Below are 24,072 nucleotides of genomic sequence, written 5' to 3' on the forward strand. Positions count from 1 at the left end.
TGAAGACAATGGTGGGATATAGTGAAAAAAACTTAATGAAATGAACGCCTCACCAAGAATACTTTTTCCAGCTAAACTTTCACTCAAACTCAATGGAACAATACACCATTTAAAAGATAAACAACAGCTCAGGAACTTCATAGACTCAAAACCAAACCTAAAAGAAGGACTAAAGGGGCTCCTATAATTCAAGAAGAAAAATACCCATAAGCACAACAAACCCTGACAGAAAGATGGCACAAAACCCCATGAAAATAATCTTTCTCAATGTCAATGGTCTAAATGCACAAATCAAGAGATACAGAGTGACAAAATGGATCCAGAAACTGAAACTAAAAGTCTGCTCCTACAAAAAACTCATCTGAACAGTCAGAGCAAACACAGACTCAAAGTTAAAGGATGGAAAACAATCCTGCAAACAAAAAACTCCCTCAAAAAGGTTGGGGTGGCCATACTAGTATCCGACAACATAGATTTCAGGTTGAAAAGGATTAGAAGGGACAGCAAAGGCCATTTTCTATTTATCAAGGGATAGGTACAACAGGAAGAAGTCACACTCTTAAGTGTATATGCACCTAATGAGGGACCAGCTAAATACTTAAAACAGCTGCTAACATATTTTAAGGAGGACATTGCTAGCAATACAATAGTAGTTGGAGACTTCAATATTGCCTATCACCTCTGGATAGATCAACAAGAACAAATATCAGCAAGGAAACACTGGCTTTTAAGAAAGAAATAGAAGAGAGAGGGCTAACAGACCTAGACAGGGCTTTACACCCCAAAAGAAAGAATATACATTCTTTTCCAGTGCATGCAGAACATTCTCTAAAATAGACCACGTGCTGGGTCACAAAACATACCTCAATAGAATCAGGAATATAGAAATTGTATCAACCATCTTTTCAGACCACGTTGAGCTGAAGATGGAAGCAATCACACACAGACACGGAGAAGCAAATCAAACACCTGCAAATTAAACAACTCAATGTTGAACAATGAGTAGGTCAGGAGGGAAGTCAAGGATAAAATCAAAAGATACCTGGAAACAAATTAGAATGAAGACACGAGCTACCAGAACCTATGGGACGCAGTTAAAGCCGTGTTAAGAGGAAAGCTTATAGCGTTGCAACTTATAGCAAAGCAAAGAGATAGGCAACTTATAGCCAACATAGATAACGTGACTTATCAGCTCAAGATCTTAGAAAAAGACCAACAGAAGGAACCCAAACCTGGCCAAAGGAAAGAAATAATAAAACTAAGAGCAGAAATTAACAACATGGAAACCCAAAAATCAATCCAAAAGGTAAATGAAACCAAGGGCTGCTTCTTTGAGAAAATAAACAAGATTGATAAAACAAGAGCAAGACTCACAAAGAAAGAGAGAGAGAACCCTAATAAACCGAATCAGAAATGAAAAACGGGACATCACAACAGAAACCAATGAAATTCAAAAGATCATCAGAGACTACTTTGAGAGTCCGTATGCCAAGAGAACAAGAGAAACAAGAGAACCTAGAAGAAATGGATAAATTCCTGGATTCCTAAAATCTCCCAAGACTGAGCCAGAAAGACTTGGAATACCTGAATAGACCCATTTATATCAAGGAAATCGAAACTGTAATCAAAAGTATTCCCAAAAACAAAAGCCCAGGCCCAAATGGATTCACTAGCGAATTCTTCCAAACCTTTAAAGAAGACCTGCTGCCAGTTCTCCTCAAGTTTTTCCAGGAAACTGAAAAAAACAGGAACTCTACCAGTTTCTATGAGGCACATATCTCCCTAATACCGAAAGCAAACAAAGATACCACTAACAAAGAAAATTACAGGCCAATACCTCTGATGAACACGGATGTAAAGATCCTCAACAAAATATTAGCAAATAGAATCCAACAGCTCATCAAAAAGATCATACACCACGACCAAGTGGGATTCATCCCAGGGATGCAAGGATGGTTTAACATTCAGAAATCAATCAACATAATCCATCATATCAATAAAAGTAAAGATAAAAACCATATGATTATATCAATAGGTGCAGAGAAAGTGAAGTAGAGCAAGGAAAACCTCTTTGACAAATGGTACAGCATAACTGGACAACCTCATGCAAAAAAAAAAAATGGGCGTAGACCTCAACTAAACATCACACACAAAAGTCAGATAAAAGTGGATTAAAGACCTCAACATCAGACCAGAATCCACAAGGTACATTGAAGACAAGGTCGGCAAAAACCCTCCACGATATTTACGCTAATGGTATCTTCAAAGATGACATGCTACAGACCAACCAAGTGGAAACAGAGAAAAACAAATGGGACTATATTAAACTAAGAAGTTTATACACCACAAAAGATACACTGACCAGAATACAAAGACAATCTACAGAATGGGAAAGGATATTCACCTAATACCCATCCGATGAGCTGGAGCGATAGCACAGTGGTAGGGTGTTTGCCTTGCACGTGGCCGACATGGCCGACCTGACTTCAATTACACCACCCCTCTCAGAGAGCCCGGCAAATGGCAAACTACTGAAAGTATCTCACCCGCACGGCAAAGGCTAGCAAGCTACCCGTGATGTATTCGTATTTGATATGCCAAACACAGTAACAACAAGTCTCACGATGGAGACGTTACTGGGCCCGCTCGAGCAAATCTATGAACAATGGGAGGACAGTGACAGTAACAGTGACCCATCTGATAAGAGGTTGATATAAAAAATATACAAAGCACTGGTTGAACTCCACAAGAAGAAAACATCCAACCCCATCAAAAAACGGGGTAACAAAATGAAGAGAAACTTTCTCAAAGAAAGTTTCATGGCTAAAAGGCACATGAGAAAATGCTCTACAGCACTAATCATCAGGGAGATGCAGATCAAAAGAACAATGAAATATCACCTCACACCATAGAAACTGGCCCACATCCAAAAGAACAAAAGTAACCGGTGTTGGCACAGATGTGGGGGAAAGGGGACTCTCCTTCACTGCTGGTGGGAATGCCGACTGGTTAAGTCCTTTTGGAAAACAGTATGGATGATTCTCAAAAAATTAGAAATTGAGCTCCCATTTGACCCAGCAATGCCACTCCTGGGAACATATCCCGAAGAGTCAAAAAAGTATAGTTGAAATGACATCTGCACTTCTATGTTCATTTCAGTACTGTTCACTTGATCACTTGACATCCTGTTACTCATCGATTTGCTCAAGCAGGCGCCAGTAACATCTCCATTTGTCCCTGTTGCATGCTAGTGTAGCTCAATGGCATCTGCTCACTCCAGGAACACAAAGAGTCTCAAATCACTTGTTCAGGGTCTTGACAAAGAAGTCAGACCATCTTGTAGGTGGGTTTCCACAAGATCTTTTGACACCCCATGGAATCCACTCGGTAATAGCTCTAGTCCAGGGGTCATCTCAAAATCGCATTACGGGGGCTGGAGCGATAGCACAGCGGGTAGGGTGTTTGCCTTGCACGCAGCCGACCTGGGTTCAATTCCCAGCATCCCATATGGTTCCCTGAGCACCGCCAGGAATGATTCCTGAATGCATGATTCAGGAGTGACCCCTAAGCATCACCAGTTGTGACCCAAAAAGCAAAAAAAAAAAAATCGCATTATGTGTCCAGCCCATCTGATTTTCGACACCTTGGCAAACGAGACAGCGTCCCTGATTCTCCATTGTTGATGGAGGTCAGAACTCCAGATTCTTTCTCTCACTTGAGTGAAGCATGATACTCCAAGCATAGCTTTTTCCATTCCTCTTTGGGAGACCCAAATAGCGTTTTCATCCTGTTTTTATAAGGCCCAGGTCTCTGAGGCATATGTTAATGCAGGAAGAACAGTGGAATCGAAGAGGTTCTTCGTCCTCTTAGCTATTTCTTTGATGCTCTTGAAGGCGTTCTAAGTCGCTCTCTTCCTTCTGCGCAACTCAGATGCCAGGTCATTCGTCATGTTGAGTTCTTGACCTAAGTACACATAACTGTTGCATTTGGAGGTGTTTGTTCTGTTGAGAGTGAATAGAATGTCAGGAACGAGTCCATTTCTCATGAACATTGTCTTCGTGAGATTCAGCTATAACCCGATCTTTCCACACTCACATAGAAGTCGGCCAGCATTTGTGCCGATTGGTTAATGTTTGGTGTTATTAGAACGATGTCATCAGCGAAGCAGAGGTGGTGTAGTTGCCGACTGTCTATCTTCACTCCCATTCCTTCCCATTCCATTTGTCACATGATGTACTCGAGGATGGCACTGAAGAGTTTCGGTGAAATGTATCACCCTGCCGAATCCCTCTCTTGACATGGATGATCACTTCCTTGTAGAATGGTGAGAACCTGGTAGCTCACAGAGGATCCTGATGAATTGAGGTTTAACGCCCTGTTTGGCTAGGGCTTCTATGACCTCACTGTTCACAATAGACAAAATCTGGAAAAAAAACCGAGTGCCTGAGAACAGATGACTGGTTAAAGAAACTGTGGTACATCTACACAGTGGAATATTATGCAGCTGTTAGAAATAATGAAGTTATGAAATTTGCATACTAGTGGTTCTACATGGAAAGTATCATGCTAAGTGAAATGAGTCAGATAGTGAGGGACAGACATAGAAAAACTGCACTCATCTGGGGAACATAAAATAACAGAATGGGAGACGAACACCCAAGAATAGTTGAGATAAGTACCAGGAGGTCTGCTCCACGGCTTGGAATCTGGTATCACATGCTGGGGGAAAGGCAACTCAGATAAAGAAGGGAACACCAAGTAAAGGGTGTTAGAAGGATTCTCTCAGGATGCGAGATGTGTGCTGAAAGTAGACTATAAACTGAACATGATGGCCACGCAATATCTCTATTGCAAACCACAACACCCTAAGGGAAAGAGAGCAAAAGGGAATGCCCTGCCACAGAGGTGGGACGTGGGGGAATGGAGTGCAGAGGTGGGAAGGCTACTGGGTTCATTGGTGGTAGAGAATGGGCACTGGTGAAGGGATGGGTACACAATCATTGTATAAGTAAAACCCAAGCACGAAAGTTTGTAAGTCTACAACTGTACCTCATGGTGTCTCGCTAATTAATTAATTAATTAAATGAATGAATAAATAAATAAAAGCTACCTTGCTTAGGCCTTTGTACAACTTGGTTACAGAGAATGGAACATGTGATGGTCACTAGTGGGCAACGTGGACAAGAATATCCTCATGAAGATCAAAAACAAATGCGATTTTCCTGCCTCTAAGATGTGTCTTGGTAGAGTCTAAAAGTGTCCTTCGGTGCAAACGTGGAGACATTTTTTTTTATTAGTGAAACACCATGAGATACAGTTGTAGACTTACAAGTTTTTGTGCTTGGGTTTCAGTTATATAATGATCGAGTACCCACCCACCATAGCTTGAAAATTTTTTTATTAATTTAAAACAAACAAAACCTCAGAGAGGGAGGAATGGCTCTGTGACTTAGAACACCTACCTTGCAAACACAGTCTTCAATGTCATCACATCTGCTGGGTGCAGTTCTGACACCTTCACTGTCTATGATTCCCTCAGTACTGCAAGGAATGTTTCTCAGCGAGGAGTGTGTAAGCACCACAGCAACTGTGTGCAACCGCTGGTGAGCACTGAACCTAAAACATATGGGCAAGCAAGCCTGGAATTGTGACTATTGTGTGAGCATCATATACAGAGGGCAACAAATGCTCAGTCAATGAGATCTGCAGACAAGGTCCTGAGAGCCACAACCTGATGTGAGAACCACAATGAAATGTGTAAACAGCACAGTCATACATGTGTACAACTCCACCCCCCTCCTCCAGCTATTGCCCCAACAGGAAAAGGTGGGACTGAGATGGTTAAATGACATTAGAAGAGGGAGAAAGATGTTTTCAGGCCTTCAAACAAATGGTCATTGTAAGGAGAGGGTCTGTGAACACTCCTGTACACACACACATACACACACACTGCAGAATACCTGAATTATGTGCATAATCTCAGGTGGGGCTTCACAGAGAAAATCCACTGGTGAATAGTCACCAGCTCTGGGAGACTGGTTACTATGGAACTCAACTCATAGCTGCACACATTTCAGAGCTAATGGGTATGCCCCCAGAGAGAAGGTGAGATGGGGGTCGTAGCAAAGATAAAAAGCTCAGAACTTTGCACTAAGAGACAGAATGGCAAGATGAGAATTAACACCTGGGCTTAATTAGTCTCCACTCTAACAAAGCCTAAGCTAGAGGAAACCTATGAAATTGGCAAGATATTCACAGCCTTCAGCAGTCCCCTGAAAACTTGCTCTGAGCCTTTTTAGAGCAGGAAGCTACTTGAGAACAATTTCCTCCATTCTAAATTGAGGGCAGAGCAGCAGTGATTGGAGCAATACTGCCTCCACAAGACATGGAAAAGCATTAAAGAGCTTCCTTCCTCCAACTCACATCCAATTCTGGGCAGTGAGGTGAAAGGGACATCCTACAGCTGGGTTGGGGAAACTTTTTCTGCCAGGAATCATCTGTGTATCATTCATAAGCCATATAATACAGGAAGATGGGCTGGGGCTGAGGGCAGTTCATAATTACTTGTGTCTGTCCCATCATGTACCAGGCCAGATCAATGATTTTTCAGGACTTATATGGCCTACAAGTCAAATATTTCCCACATCTTTGAAGGAAAGCTGATGGCAGATCCATCTATGCCTGTTGTATTATCCATTCTGTGAGATCACTGATATCATCAAATTAATGACTGCAGGAAGTGCCCCTGGAAGGGCTTGAACTTGGCCATATAAACCTCCAGGTCTCGTCAGACACAGATATCCGAAGTGGTACCAGGGTTGCTCAGGGTTACAGGGGTGTAACACAGGCCTGCCCAACCTTAGGAATATAGGCAACATAGTAAGTTTGTGACTGCAAATCCACACAGCACTGTAACTGCTATAGGTAACATGAAACCACAAACCAGGAACATGCAGGCCCACACAATTAGAAAACCACAGACACTGGCACAATTTGGCAAGCATGAGCTCTCAATTATTTTTCAAGCTAGCTCATGCTTGGAATGCTACTCATAGCCCACCCATAGCACCAGAAAAGAGACACAATAGAGAAATTCACCTTCAACAAAGAATGGGCACAAAAGCCCAGAAAAATCCCAAACAGCAGAATTTTCTAGACTATTTGAGCAAGACTTATAAACAGCAATCCCATCAACATTCAGAGAAAATATATCATTGAAAGAGACCATCAGTAATTTTGGAGAAAGTCTAAAATAAGGCATGAAAAACCTTAACAGAAATGAATGAGCTAAAGTGTACAGTGGCTGAACTAAAAATTTATTTTATTTTTTTTTATTAGAGAAACATCATGAGATACAGTTGTTGACCTTACAAGTTTTTGTGCTTGAGTTTCAGTTATACAATGATCGAGTACCCTTCCCTCCACCAGTGCCCATTCTCCACCCCTAATGATCCCAGTAACCCTCTCTGCCCTCCCATCCCCCATCCCATCCTGCCTCTGTGTCAGGCCATTCCCTTTTGTTCTCTCTCTCCTTTTGGTTGCTGAAGTTTGCAAAAGAGGCAATGAGTGGAATCATGTTCAGTCTATAGTCTACTTTCAGCATGCATCTCCCATCCTGGGAGGATCCTCACTACACCCTTTGCTTGGTGTTACCTTCTCCATCTGAGCTGCCCTTTCCCCCAGCAATGCTTCAAGCCATGGAGTGAACTTCCTGGTACTTATCTTGACTATTCTTGGATGTTAGTCTCCTATTTTGTTACTTTGTATTCCCCAGATGAATGCAATCTTTCTATGTCTGTCCCTCTCTTTCTGATTCATTTCACTTAGCATGATACTTTCCATGTAGTACCACTTGTATGTAAATTTCATGACTTCATCTTTTCTAACAACTGCATAGTACTCCATTGTATAGATGTACCAAAGTTTCTTTAACCAGTCATCTGTTCTCGGGCACTTGGGTGTTTTCCAGATTTTGGCTATTGTGAACAGTGCAGCAATGAACATAGAAGTGCAGATGTCATTTCGGCGATTTTTTTTCCTCTCCTGGATATATTTCCAGGAGTGCTATTGCTGGATCAAATGGGAGCTCTGAGAATTGTCCATACTATTTTCCAAAAGGGCTGGACCAGTCGGCATTCCCACCCGCTGTGAAGAAGAGTCCCTTTCTTTTTTTTTTAATTTATTTTATTTTTTTTTCCTTTTTGGGTCACACCCAGCAATGCTCAGGGGTTACTCTTGGCTTTACACTCAGGAATTACTCCTGGCAGTGCTTAGGGAACCATATGGGATGCCAGGGATCGAACCCGCTTTCAAGGCAAACGCCCTACCTGCTGTGCTATCACTCCAACCACAAGGAGAGTCCCTTTCTCCCAACATCTGAGCCAACACCTGTTGCTTTTGTTCTTTTGGATGTGGGCCAGTTTCTGTGGTGTGAGATGATATCTCATTGTTGTTTTGATCTACATCTCCCTGATTATTAGTGATGTAGAGCATTTTCTCATGTGCCTTTTAGTCATTCTGATTTCTTCTTTGAGAAAGTTTCTGTTCATTTCATTACCCCAGTTTTTGATGGGGTTGTATGTTTTCTTCTTGTGGAGTTCAACCAGTGCTTTGTATATCCTTGATATCAACCCCTTATCAGATGGGTATTGGGTGAATACCCTTTCCCATTCTGCAAATTGTCTTTGTATTCTGGTCACTATATCTTTTGAGGCGCAGAAGCTTCTTAATTTAAGATAGTCCCATTTGTTTATCTCTGTTTCCACATGGCTGGTCAGTGGAGTGTCGTCTTTAAAGATACCCTTAACCTCAATATCGTGGAGGGTTTTTGCCGACCTTGTCTTCGATGTATCTTATGGATTTTGGCCTGATGTTGAGATCTTTAATCCATTTTGATCTGACTTTTGTGCATGGTGTTAGGTCAAGGTCTAAGCTCATTGTTTTGCATGTGGTTGTCCAGTTATGCTGCATCATTTGTTAAAGAGGCTTTCCTTGCTCCACTTCACATTTCTTGATCCTTTATCAAAGATTAGATGTTTATACATTTGGGTTGTGTGTACGGACATTCCACCCTGTTCCATTGGTCTGCAGACCTGCCTTTGTTCCAGTACCATGTTGTTTTAATTATTACCGCTTTGTAGTAGAGTTTGAGGTTGGGCAGGTAATGCCTCCCCACTTCTTTTTCCCAAGAATTGCTTTAGCTACTCTGGGTGTTTGTTTGAACTAAAAATCTTATTAGCAGGACCTGGACATAGAATGAAGAATCTAAAATTTGAATTATTGACTTTAGTTCATAAGACATAAGACACCATCAATAAAGCACAAGACACCATCAATAAAGAAAAATAAAGAGTATAAAAACAATTTATGAGATTTATGGCACAACGTTAAAAGAAACAATATTCACATCATACTGTTTAAGAAGACTGAATGCAATAGTCTGAGAGTATGCTTTGCATGCAGGAGGCCTATGTTCAATCCCTGGTACCACAGTATCCCTTGAGTACTGCCAAGAACAACCCTCCAAGCCAGGAATGACCCCGAGCACCATTGGCTATATCCCAAAACTAAAATAAAAAAACACTTAAACAAAATTGAACAATACTTCTCAAAGACTCATAGACCATGACCAAATGGGACTCACTCCAGGATGCAAAGAGGGTTCAAAATAAACAAATCAATTAATGCAATATACCACATAAACAAAAGGATAAACAGGGCCAGAGCGATAGTACATTTAGATAGTAGGGCATTTGCCTTGTATGAAACAGGTTCGATCCCCAGCACCCCATATGGTCTCCCAAGCACCGCCAAAAGTAATTCCTGAATGCAGAGTCAGGAGTAATCCCTGAGAATTGACCCAAGTGTGACCCAAAGAGCCAAAAAAAAGGATAAATAAGTATCAAATGATTACATTAATTCAGAGAAAAAAATTTATAAAATTAAATACCCATTCGTTGTAAATCTCAACAAAATGTGGATGTCTAGAACTTATGTTAATATGATAAAGGCCATATCCTACACATGAAAGCCTTCACTCTGAGATTAGATACAGGACAAAAATGTACACTTTTACCACTATTATTCATTATACTATTGGATGTCCTAGTCACAGAAATTATGTAAGAAAAATAAACAAATAGGAGCGATAGCACAGCGGGTAGGGCGTTCGCCTTACAAGTGGCCAACATGGCCGACCCGAGTTCGATTCCTCCGCCCCTCTCGGAGAGCCCGGCAAGCTACCGAGAGTATTCGATATGCCAGACACAGTAACAACAAAGTCTCCAATGGAGACGTTACTGGGCCCACTCGAGCAAATCGACGATCAACGGGAGGGCCTTTACTAAAGTATAAAACTAAAATCATCAAGCAAAATTCTCTTGCATGTCTATATACAATGAGCTAAATTAAATAATTACATTTATAATTGTGTCCAAAAACAATTGTGTCCAAATTAACAAAGTAAGTAAAAGACTTATACCTTGAAAACTATTAGCTGCTATTAAAAGAAATAGGAGAGGACACAAAGAAATTTAAAATATTCCATATTGAAGGCTTGGAAGAGTTAAAATTATTTTAAAAGACTATACTAACCAAAACTTTATACAGATCAGTGAAATCTCTCTCAAAATTCCATTGGCATTCTTCACGAACACAGAACAAAAGCTATATAATTTATCTGAAACCTTAAAACTCCCTCAATAATCAAAGCAATTCTGAGGGAAAATAAGATAGGAAAGAAGAGCATAAAAATAATATAGGAGTCAATACAGGTGCTTGCTTTGCATGTGGCAAATGTTAGCTCAATCCTTGGCACCACATAATGTCCGCTAAGCACTGTGAGGACTGACCCCTGAGCACTGTAAGGTGTGGCACAAAAACAAACAAAAAAGTGGGAAGCGTTGCATTACCTAGCCTTAAACTATACAACAAGCAAGTTAATTAAAACAGTGTGGTACTGAATAAAATCAGACTCACAGATAAGTGGAATAGAATTGATTGCCTGGAAGTAAACACTCACACTCAGGTGGATGATCTCATTCACATGGATGTAAAGGAACAAAATAAAGAACTGAACAATGGTAAACGAAAATAAACCCTAGGGAGCCAAACATAGTTCAGTGGTTGGGCAGATGCCTTGCCTACAGCAGACCCTGGTTCAATCCCTGGCATCCCATACCCTTGGAGTAATCTCTGAGCGTAGAGCCAGGAGAAAGCCCTGAGCATTGCTGGGTGAGACCCAAAAAGCCAGAAATCCAGAAGAAAAAAAAAAAACTCTTGGACTCTCTCAAGAGAAATGAGGTTGTCAGTGGTAGTCATGTGGGAAATGGTGGTGGAAACAGATACAGTAGGACAACATTAACACTTCCATACTGAGGCTGATACTGTCCTCCCATTGTTCATTGATTTGCTGGAGTGGGTACAAACAAAATTGTGAGACTTGCTGTTACTGTTTTTGGCATATCGAATACATCACGGGTAGCTTCTCAGGCTTTGCTGTGTGGGCGAGATACTCTCGGTAGCTTTCCAGGCTCTTCGAGAGGGGTGGAGGAATTGAAGTCGGGTCGGCCATGTTGGCCACTTGCAAGGCAAACTCCCTACTACTGTGCTATTGCTCCAGCCCTAACACTACTATAAAAAAATTAAATTTTAAAACAAATGGGATTACATCAAGTTTTTAAGTTTTGCATGGCAAAAAAAATGTAGGTGAACATTAAAAGTTACCTGAGGTCAAAGTGATAGTACAGAAGATAAGGTGTTTTCCTTGCAAGTGCTCACCCTGGTTTGATCTCTGGCACCAGACATGGTCCCCAGACCCCCTGATAGAAGTGGTCCCTGAGTGCAGATCCAGAAGTAAGCTCTGAGCACCACCAGGTGTGACCGGAAAACAAAAACAGTAAAATTAAAGTTACCCTATTAACTGGTAGAAAGTTTGCACACAATTCAGCTGACAAAGGACTGATATCCAAGATGTAAAGCACTCACAAAGATCAACAACAATCAATCCAACAGCTCCATAAAAAAGTGGAAGAGGGGGGCTGGAACGATAGCACAATGGGTAGGGCGTTTGCCTTGCATGCGGCCGACCCAGGTTAGATTCCCAGCATCCCATATGGTCCTCTGAGCACCTCCAGGAGTAATTCCTGAGTGCCAGGGGTAACCCCTGTGCATCGCCAGGTGTGACCCAAAAAGAAAAAAAAATGTGGAAGAGGAAATAAAGAGACACTTCTACGAAGAAGACAGATTAATGAAAACATGTTCACTGTCACGTTATTATCCATGAAATTCTAAGAGAAATGAGAAATCACACTAGAGAGAGAATGGCATGTATTGAGGAATATAAAACCAATCATTGTTGTAGGGGTGCAAGGAAAAAGGAGCTTCCATACATTGCTGACGGAAGTATTGCCTGGTTGAGCCCTTATTAGAAACAGGATGGAGATTCCACTTCGAATCCAATTCCACTTTTTGAAATCAATACCCAAGGAACAAAAACATTCATTTGAAAAGATATGTGCACACCTATGTTCATTGCAATTCTCAGTACAACAGCCAGAATATGAAAACAACCCAGGTATCTAAAAATGGGTGAATGGATAATGAAGTTATGGTATATATAAACAATGGAATACTATATAGCCACAAGGTATGATGAAATATGCAATTCATTGCAACATGGATAGAACTGGAAGAGATCATTTTTTTATTGAATCACCATGAGATAGTGCATTACAAAATTATTCATGATTCCGTTTCAGTCAAATAATGTTCCAACACCCATCCCTCCACCAGTGTAATTTCCCAGTACCAGTGTCCCCAGTTTCCCTTCCACCCCTTCAAACAACTCCCCCACCACCACAGCCTGCCTCTATGACAGATACCTCTCTTCTCTCTCTCTCTCTCCTCTCTCTTTCTCTCTCTCTCTCTTTCTCCATTATGTTTGTAATACAGATGCTGAAAGGTTGTCATATATATTCCTATACCTGCTTTCAACACTCAGTTCTTGTCCAGAGTGATCCTTTCCAACTAGTATTATCATAATGGACCCTTCTCTATCTTAACTACCCTCCATCTCCCACACCATTGACCAGTCATTAACCAGTCCTCCTGGCCTGTTTTCCCTGGCCTTGGATATTAGTTTCATACATTTTTTATATCCTACAAATAAATGCAGTCATTCTATATCTGTCCCTCTACTTCTGACTTATTCACTCAGCATGATACTCTCCAGGTCCATCTGTTTATTGGCAAATTTTATGACCTCATTTTTCCTAAAAGCTGTGTAGTATTCTATTGTGTAGATGTACCATAGTTTCTTTATCCATACATCTGTTTCCAGGCACTCAGGGTTTCCAGATTCTGGCTATGGTAAATAGTGCTGCAATGAACATAGGAGTGCAGATGGTGTTTCTGCTGTGTGTGTTTGGAACCCGGGTATATTCCAAGAAGTGATATTGCTAGATCAAATGGGATCTCTGTTTCTAGTTTTTTTTTCTTTGATGAATGTCCATATTGTTTTCTAAAGAGCCTGGGCCATTTGACATTACCACAAGCACTGATTGTTTGTTCTTGTTCATTGGAACAGCTCATTTTAACTGAAGCCAGACAAGGACAAATACCAGTTATTCTCACTAATCTTATTAATGTGGTATATAGAATAACATGACAAGTAAATACAAGGTGTTGAAAGTGGGTAAACATTAAGGCCCTAGATTACAGAAACAAAAATGCCAAGAAAGGAGAAAAATGGGATAGGGAAGCAAGAAGCAGTGTGCAAGTAATACATGGGTAAGGGTGAGGGGTCTTGGGTTAGTAGAGGTTACATATCTGTATATATCTAATCCTCTAACCCCAAACTACAATAATTAAAAATATGTGTCAAAGAGACAAGTTGGGGGGTCATAGGGAACCTAGGGTCATTGGTGAAGGGATGAGGACACTGGTGGTGGGATGGAGTTGGAACATTGTATGCCTAAAACTCTACTGTCAACAGCTTTATCAATCATGGCGACTAAATTTAAAAAACAAAATTTCATAAAATAATAAACACTTTAGTTTAAATTTTTAAAAGGTACATTTCTCATTCTAGAGGTCGTGTACATCTTAACCGCAGGAATGCAATTCCTTGCTTTTACTTTTATGGGGTACTGCCAGACTCTCACTCCATTGTAGAAGCCCATGTTCCTTCTTGAATGGCTGCCTCCTGAATGTGTCATTTTCTATCTCTCTCCATCCCTCCATCTCTTTCTTTCTCTCATTCTCATATTTCCCTAATTAAAACTATTTCACTTCACAATACAATAAATTGTTGATGAGGGTAAAGGAGATAAAATCAATTAATGAATTGATGCCCCCCCGTCCTCCTCATACTCCCTTGAGCACTGCCAGGTGTGACCCAAAAGCAAAAGAAGGAATGTAGAATATTCCACTCTGTGTTTTACGTCCAAATATGCATTCTAAAATATCAGACTTCAATAATCTATTCTCTCTATATAGTTTTTACATCACAAACTTACATAATCAGTAGCAGAGCTTGATCTTGAAAAGATAGTCACTAATTTTCTCAGACTCTCTCTGTACTTGTTTATGGGGGTGTGTGGGTAAATACGGCTGGAGCGATAGCACAGCGGGTAGGCATTTGCCTTGCACGCAGCCAACATGGCCGACCTGAGTTCGTTTCCTCTGCCCCTCTCGGAGAGCCTGGCAAGCTACCGAGAGTATCTCGCCCTCATGGCAAGCTACCCATGACGTATTCGATATGCCAAACACAGTAACAACAAAAGTCTCACAATGGAGATGTTACTGGGCCCGCTCGAGAAAATCGATGAATAATGGGAGGACAGTGACAGTGACAGTGGGTAAATAGCCTAAATAAGAGTTAAATATTTGCCTCTTAAACTTTTTAAGAGGCAAATATTTTAGCAGATACTTCATAAAAAAGATACATGAATGGCAAATAAGCAAATGAAAACATGTTCAACATCATGAGTCATTAGGGGATTAAGTTAATCCCCAAAATAAAACCACAGGTGTTTAAATGATGTATACATGAAAGTTCTAATTAAGGTCAGAGCTATAGAACATTAGGTAGGGCACTTGCCTTGCATGTGACTAACCTGGCTTCCATCCCTGTACCTTATATGATCTCCTGAGCCCTGTCAGGAGTGGTCCCTGAGCACAAATCTAGAAGAAAGCCCTGAGCACAGCCAGGTGTGGCTTCCACCCCAAGAAGGAAAGTATTATTAATAGTACTAGAAATTCTGGTACCTTACTCACTGTATCATTGTCATCCTGTTATTCACTGATTTCCTCGAGCAGGCACCAGTAACGTCTCCATTCACCCTAGTCCTGAGATTTTAGAAGTGCTACATTGGAGGCACTTTCAGGGTCAGGGGAATGAGACCCATCATTGTTACTGGGTTTGGGCATATTGAATATGCCACGGGGAGTTTTCCAGACTCTCCTATGTGGGCAGGGTACTCTCAGTAGCCTGCTGGGTTCTCTGAGAGCAAGAACTAGACAATAAGAGAATAACTAGACAATAAGACAATAACACCTGGGTTGAGTTTCCCTCCCCACCCTATGCAGAACCCCGGGAGTTGAAGACCTCCAGAACCAGCCACAGCCATGCTTAAGACCACTCTCCAGACACTCAGACAAGCCTCACGCATGAAGGAAACGGCAGAGGAACCCAGGTGTGCGGGACCCGAGACTGAGACATCCAAGCCTGCTCAGGTCTGGACTGGGCCTCCTCCACCCAGGTAAAGGTAAGGTAAAGGTAAAGGCCCTCCCGTTGATCATCGATTTGCTCGAGCGGGCCCAGTAACGTCTCCATTGGAGACTTTGTTGTTACTGTGTCTGGCATATCGAATACTCTCGGTAGCTTGCCGGGCTCTCCGAGAGGGGCGGAGGAATCGAACTCGGGTAGGCCATGTTGGCCGCGTGCAAGGCAAACGCCCTACCCGCTGTGCTATCGCTCCAGCCCCAGGAGGAGGAGGAGGAGGAGGGCCTCCTCCACCCAGATACCCTATATTCCAGTAGGTAGGCATTACACCCACCAAATGCCCCTGGCGCCGTGTAATCCCATCAACAGCCAAGATTCAGAGACTATAAAACCAAGCTCCTGGAAGAGAACAAGAACAACACAGAGTCTCCTGCCCCCGAGCCTGGCTATCCTCACCAGAGCCCCCTGGAGGGGCACGGGTTGAGTTCCTTTCCCAACCCCAAGCAGAGCCCCGGCAGCTGAAGACCTCCAGAACCAGCCACAGCCATACTTAAGACCATTCTCCAGATGCTCAGATGAGCCCCACGCATGAAGTTACCTTAATAAAAGTGGTTCAAATTGTATTAATAAATAAAACCACAGGGAGACACATATACAGAAGAGCAAAAAGCAAAACCATGCCCAAGTCTCTACATACCCCATGATAAGAAGGATGAGAAGGACAGAAAAGCTCATCAACTACTGCCAGGGTTGCAACAGGACAGCTCCTGTTATTTCCTAGAAACTGTCCAAGGAAGAAGAGCCCATCATTTTCAAGAAAGGAACACCTGAGAAAGGGTCACACATCCCCATATACTGGCATTTATTCCACATATCTAAATACTGGCATTATAGTTCATGTCAAAGAGCAGAAGAAGAAATTGTAAGAGGGAACACAAAATCAGGACTAGAGCAACAGCACAGTGGGCAGGGTGTTTGCCTTGCACGCAGCAGACCCAGGTTCAATTCTCAGCTTCTCATATGGTCCCTAAAGAACTGTCAGGAGTGATTCCTGAGTGCAGAGCCAGGAGTAACTTCTGAGGTTCACCAGGTGTAGCCCAAATTCCAAAAATAAAAAGATCAATACATAAATAAAAGAGGGAATGCAAAATGGACCTGTGGAAGACCACCAAATTCAGATATCCATTTCCTGTAGTCTAAGCTCCAAGTCTTACCTCCCTCATCACACCTGTAATGCCAGAAGTTTGAGGGGAGCTCTGGGTGATGTGCTGCAGGATGCTAATATAAGTCTTCATTTCCAGGAGATTCTGTTGGGTGAAGGAAAGTGTTCTCATTAAAATCTCAGCTGGGGCTGGGGACATAATACAAAGGACTGGATCACATGCCTTGCATCCACAAACCCCAAGTTTAATCACAGACAACCCAGCATAAGAGATGTAGTCCTGAAGAACCTGTAAGAACTGCTGCCCAAGCAGAGATCCTAACAGCCCGCTGGTTGAGTATCACTGGGAATGGAACCTGGTCCCACTCTTAGCATTGCCTGGGAGGCTCAAAGAAACAAACAAATAGTCTGAGCTGCTGGAGTTTTTCCCTTCAAGTACTAAGTAACCCCAGTCATATGTTCCAGCATGGGAAATGGTGCTAAACATTACAGATCATGGAAAATGTCAAGAACAATGAGGAGATGAATAAGTTGAGGCTTGGTTTATTTCACTATCCCCTCTTGGTTACACTGATATTTTGCGGCTGCCTTTACAGACTCCTAAATATCAGAGGTTAAGAGAGAAGAGGCAGGGGTGGCAGTGCAGTGGGTAGGATGCTTGCCTTGCACGAGACTGACCTGAGTTCTCTCTCCAGCATCCCACGTGGTCACCCAAGCTCTACCACATTGATCTCTGAGTGCAGAGTCAGGACTAAATCCTGAGTACCTTTATGTGTGGCCCAAAAATTAAGGAAAGGGAAGGGAAGGGAAGGGAAGGGAAGGGAAGGGAAGGGAAGGGAAGGGAAGGGAAGGGAAGGGAAGGGAAGGGAAGGGAAGGGAAAGGAAGGGGAAAAGGAAAAGGAAAGGAAAAGTAGAAGTTGTAGGGGTGGCAGAGGAGCCCCTGAGAGTACAAAGTGCTTTCTTACCAAGAAGCACTTCAAAGGTGCCTGGTTATTAGGTTCTGACCAAGTCATTAGTAGTGTGTAGCCTCAATGAAGCTGTTTAAACCTCCGAAATCCCATACCCTTTGATAGAGGAGGGATCACTATCCAGGATGTGCCAAATCCCCTTGTTCAGCAAAGCACTGGTACGGGGCTTAGCATGAAAGCTGATAAGGTGGCAGAGCTGTGGCATCTGGCTCTCAGCCAGACAATAGTCCTCTTGCTCAGGACATTACACAACTCCATCTTTTCCCACTTCATCCCCACCCAGGCCAATGAATGAACCCCTGGACAGGAGTACAAAAAAAACTGCCTTCTTGCCTCAAGTGGGACAAATCTTGTCTGGTGACTCATGCCCCTGACTCAGAGGGACATCCCTTAGTACAGAATAACACACTGGCCTTATTCCAAAAGCAGGCACCCAGAGAGGGAGGAAAGAATTTGAGGTTTACTGAACACCCCACAACCCCAGCTCAAATGGTACCAGGTTCTTAATGTATGTTGCATCAGTTCAGGTTTCTCCCAAAACAGACTATTATAGATTAAATATTGTGTCTCTCAAATGGTGATTTGAAGATGACTGCTGGACTAGAGCCGTTACCAACTGGATTCCACAGGACATCAAAAGAACGCATGGAAGCCCATCTACAAGATGGTCAGACTTCTTTGTCAAAACCCTGAATGATTAGTTTGAGACTCTTTGTGATCCTGGAGCAAGCAGACGCCATTAGGCCACACTAGCACACGACAGGGATGAATGGAGACATTACTGGTGCCCGCTCAAGCAAATCAATGAGTAACAAAATGTCAAGTGATCAAGTATTATGTCCCTACAGACTCGACATGTTAAAATCTTGCCTTTTAATGACATGGGATATGAAGGTAGACCTTTGGGGACTAATTGTATTTGAGTTAGATTATGCCTGTGAGGACATTGTGATGGAATGATGGCCCATATAAGAAGAGACATCAAAGAACCTGACCTCTCCTTGCAACCCTCCATCTATAAACTCCCAGGAAAGGCCTGATGGGGCCCACAGTGAAGGCAGGAAAAAAGTCCTCACCAGAACCCCACTGTGCTGGACCCTTTAGTCCCATGTTCCAGCCTCCAGACTGAGGGAAATTTCTGTGACAGAGAAACCATTTCTATGGTGCTTTGTGAAAGTTTTTTTTGTACTCCCGTCCAGGGGTTCATTTGTTGGCCTGGGTGGGGATGAAGTGGGGAAAAGGCCCAAAAGAACTAAAACACAATGACTGAAATCCAATCATGAACAGCTCTGTAAGAATCTATCTCACTGTGATTCAATTTAAAAACTTTAAAAAAATAACTAAGACACAAACCCTAAAAGCAGGATTTTAATGCAAATAGTTCACTTGGCCAAACATTCTAGGAAGCATATGCAGTGACGTGGGAGGTGAGAGAGGGAAAGCAGCAGAGAAGGGCTGTGTTAACAGACAAGCTACTACCTGGGCACTTGGACTCAGGCGTCCTTGGGAGCCAGTACACAAGACAAAAGGAGAGAAGCTGAAGTGTTATCCACTAACTTACTGGTTAAGGATGCTCTGAGAAAATTAATTTCTTAGCACTTCTTCATTATGGAAAGCAGTATTCCACTCCCAGAAGATAGTTCTAAGCATGAGGGAGAAGCTTCAACAATTCTAATTGACAAGGGCAACTCAGGGTCCCCTACACTAGTTATCTACATAGATGTTACCCACATATATGTTCAAAAAGAAGCATCTGGTATGTGTATATTGAAGATGAAGAAGCTCAGAGAGAAATAGTCATTTACTCATTGTTACCCAATTTAAGGATTTAATTTGGAAATCCACCAAAGTCACCAACTAAATCAGACATGTGAAAAGTGTGTTCTTCACACTTTAGGGGTAAAATAGAGCACTGCATGAAAAAAAGAACCAGAAGCATAGTTGAAAGCAACAACAAAACAAACCTTTACTTGCCTAAACAGTTGGTTTAATCCAGATCTATGTAACATCATTTTGTGAACTATAATATACTACAGACACAGGGGGTGGGAGAGGGGGAACAATGGAGCAGGAGGAGAAAGGGAAAATGAAAGAAGGAATAAAGAACAATTGAAGAAGAAAAAAGGAAAAAAAGAAGAATGAGAGGAGGAGGAATAAGGGGAAGAAGAGAAGTAGAAAGAGGAAGAGAAGATGATCAGAAGAAAAAGGAGAATAAAGAGGAGGAGGAGGAGGAGGAGGAGGAGGAGGAGGAGGAGGAGGAGGAGGAGGAGGAGGAAGAGGAGGAAAAGAGGAAGAGAAGGAGACAAAAAATGATATGCCAACACACACTAACCTCCTTCTCTACACACACCAGGCTCACCAAGTGGATCGAGCAACCAACCCATCACCCCCTTGGTACCAGGGTACACAAAAGGTAAACCATTTGCACTCCTCAGATACAAATGCCTTGGAACAGTTGAACCAGACCTCAACTTGGTCTTCTGCAAGAAAGGCTTCAGAAGGACTGTGGTTACCTTTTTGAACCTGTCCTTTGCTGCACTGATGTCATCCTGCAGAAACTGGACTTCGATCTGAAGGCGCAGGTTCCGTAGTAAACTTTCATCAGCTTCCTACAGTGAGAATGACAAGTAGTGTGGAAGTATTAGCATGAGTATTAAATAGGCCATGTGTGGGAGAATCAGACCCTTGGGGATTTATTACAATTCAGGTTCTTGTTCAATAGGTCTCAAGAAGCATCTAAGAATGTTCAGCTCTAGAGAGGCATTGGCTCGGTTCATTGGACTTCTCAAAGGAAGAGGGACACGGAAGATTTTGATCATTGCCACCTTGGTGCTAGAATGCTACAACTACCATGAGGTGGACAACGGCCAGGGAAATAGTTAAATATCCATTCTGTAATATACAGAACAATAATCGCAACAAATAATTTTCTTGTCCAAGATGTCAATCACATCAGGATTGAGAAACCTTGACCTCTAATACCAGGTAAAAAGTATATTTACATATCAAACAACTTAATTTTTAACTCTATTTATTCCCTATAATCATCAGTCAGTTCAGTTTCTAAGACTAAGACAAAGTTTTCCCAAATTATCCCTCGAAATATCTTCTCCCAAGGACCACTGATATAGCTTTTCTCTCACACAAATTCCAACTCTTTGAACTGCTGTTGTGGTGATACCATTTGTTTCTTTAAAACTGGAAATGACATTTATGACAGAAGCCTGATTATCCTCACCAAATTTTATAATAACTCACCAACTGTAATTTCACTGATTTTGTTTGGGTTTTTTATGTGTTTGTTTTGTGTTTTTATTGTTAGTTTAGGTAACATACCACAATAGTGTTAATGTTAATGATTTGAGTATATAAAGTTACTGTACCCTCATTACCACCAAAATGCCAAAGACCCTCTATCACTCTCTTTAATGTCATTTATAGTTGGCCTCATCCTTTTCCTCATCACCTACTTGTTAATATCAGTTTTGTTTTGTTATGTTATGGTGAAAATAGGGGGAGTTTGAATTTCCCAGCTGGACTATTTAGATTATCCCAATTCTGTTGGGCTGGAGCGATAGCACAGCGGGTAGGGCGTTCACCTTACAAGCGGCCAACATGGCCGACCCGAGTTCGATTCCTCTGCCCCTCTCGGAGAGCCCGGCAAGCTACCGAGAGTATTTGATATGCCAGACACAGTAACAATAAAGTCTCCGATGGAGACGTTACTGGGCCCGCTCGAGCAAATCGACGATCAACGGGAGGGCCTTTACCTTTTTTTTGGGCTGGAGCGATAGCACAGCGGGTAGGGCGTTCGCCTTACAAGCGGCCAACATGGCTGACCCGAGTTCGATTCCTCCGCCCCTCTCGGAGAGCCCGGCAAGCTACCAAGAGTATTCGATATGCCGGACACAGTAACAACAAAGTCTCCAATGGAGACGTTACTGGGCCCGCTCGAGCAAATCGACGATCAACGGGAGGGCCTTTACCTTTACCTTTACCAATTCTGTTGGCAATATTCAAGGAACTCTAGTTGGAGCTCCCAGAACATAGGCTTTCTTCTTTCCATCTGGCCTGAGCAATGGGTGACTATGCCCACGCCAATGCTGTAGAGCTTCTTCACAGCCTATTTATTCTGGTGCTGAGTGGCCTTGACATCCACCAAGAGCACAGGTGTGCTATTGTCTTCTGTCTTCTTCATGGCTAACTCAGTTATCAAAAGTAACTTAACGATGGCATATGAGTCAAGGTTGTTTCCCTTGGAACAAGCTCTTCTGGAGATATTTTGGTTGCCTTCTCCACTGCAGCATTTTGAGTCTTTGGCAGGTGGGTTAGGAGAAGATTTTCTTTTTGTGTGTGGCTATATATATATATATATATATATATATATATATATATATAGAGAGAGAGAGAGAGAGAGAGAGCACTGTAGCACTGTCCTCCCATTGTTTAGTTGTTCATCGATTTGCTCAAGCGGGCACCAGTAACATCTCCATTGTGAGACTTGTTGTTACTGTTTTTGGCATATTGAATACGCCACAGGGAGCTTACCAGGATCTGCTGTGCGGGTGGGATACTCTCGGTAGCTTGCCAGGCTCTTCGAGAGGGGCAGAGGAATCGAACCTGGGTCGGCTGCATTCAAGCCAAATGCCCTACCCTCTGTGGTATTGTTCATATATATATATATATATATATATATATATATACACACACACACATAGTGTTTGCCTTGTGCACAGCCAGCCCAATCGAGAGCCCGGAAAACTACCGAGAATATCTCACCTGCACGCCAAAGCCTGGCAAGCTACCTGTAACGTATTCAATATTCCAAACACAGTAAACAAGTCTCAGAATGGAGACATTACTGGGCCCACTTGAGCAAATCAATGAACAATGGGAGGACAGTGTGTTTGTGTTTATATATATACATATGCATGTATATATACATATGCATGTATATGTATATATGTATATATGTATATGTATATGAATATATGTTTATATATACATACATATATATATATATATGTAAGGGCTGGAGAGAGAGGCAACCGGCAATGGGTTTAGAAGCATGTTACTACCCAGCACCAACCCACATAGTTCCTCTAAGCGCAGAGTTGGGAGTGGTCGCCAAGGACCGTTGGGTGTTGTCCAAAGAAACAAATAGAAAAATCACTTAAGAGACTGTCCCCACTTTATGAACAGAAGTAAGACCATAGATGTATGACAGCTGGCCAAGATATTTTGAGATACTCTCCTTGCACTAATAGATCCAGGGAAACCTTGGTCATCACTCTTAGGAAAAGCACTTGACTTTGTAATGCTCCTTTAAAAGGTCACTGGTGTAGGAAGAAAAGACTGATGCTGACTCCATTGTCTCACCTGCCTTGAGCAAGCTTTTTATGAAAAGTGCTGACTTAGCACCTAAAATATCATAGACTTAGGACTTCCATGAGGTCTAGAGAGCATGCCTATTTTATAAATAAAACAAAATAATTAATTTGATCTAAAACTGCAGCAAATGTTCAGGAAGTAACTAACTTTCACCCAATTCAAGCTTCTAAAGCCATTTACCCTACAGAAAAAACTTAAAAACTTAAAGGGTTTATCCTCAGAAACTGAAGAGGTATGTGCAAGGCCAAACTGATAATTAGTAAACCATTAGGAATCTATCTTTTTTTTTTTTTTTGCTTTTTGGGTCACACTTGGCGATACACAGGGATTACTCCTGGTTCTGTACTCAGTAGTTACTCCTGGCAGTGCTCAAGGGATCATATGGAATGCTGGGAATTGGACCCAGGTCGACTGTGTGCAAGGCAAACGCCCTACCTGCTGTGCTATCTCTCCAGCCCCAGGAATTTTTCTTAATGCATTTTTCTCACACAGGATAGTGGGCAGGGCATTTGCCTTGCATGTGGACAAGCCAGGTTCAATTCCCCAGGGCCACACATGGTCCTCTGAACACAGAGCCAGGAGTAAGTCCTGAGTACCACCAGGTGTAGCCCTCAAAAAACAAATTTAATAGGGGAAATTAATTTGGGAGAAGCCTTCAAAGCATGTTGCTCTGGAGACCTGGAGGTGACTTGCAGGTCTCAGGATGAAGAGTTTAATGCTCAGGCCCTGTGATGCTGGGGCTCTGCAGGCAAGGCTCAGGGAACTGTGTGGTATTCAGGATCAAACCTAGGACCTCCACATACCACATATGTATTCAAGCCCTTTGG

At 42.2% G+C, this 24,072-nt stretch overlaps 1 protein-coding gene across 1 annotated transcript in view; it reads right to left on the minus strand.

Moving 5' to 3' along the window:
- BFSP1 (beaded filament structural protein 1) overlaps positions 1-24,072 on the minus strand; it is a 47,369-nt gene that overhangs the window by 17,610 nt on the left and 5,687 nt on the right. Inside the window, exons 2-3 of the mRNA XM_056121354.1 lie at positions 20,368-20,463; positions 16,939-17,031 (exon numbers count right to left, since the gene is read on the minus strand). Coding sequence (XP_055977329.1) covers positions 16,939-17,031; positions 20,368-20,463 — 189 coding nt within the window. The remainder of the gene's footprint in view (positions 1-16,938; positions 17,032-20,367; positions 20,464-24,072) is intronic.

This window comes from Sorex fumeus, unplaced genomic scaffold, assembly GCF_029834395.1.
Source record: "Sorex fumeus unplaced genomic scaffold, SorFum_2.1 ptg000044l, whole genome shotgun sequence".
Taxonomy (NCBI): domain Eukaryota; kingdom Metazoa; phylum Chordata; class Mammalia; order Eulipotyphla; family Soricidae; genus Sorex; species Sorex fumeus.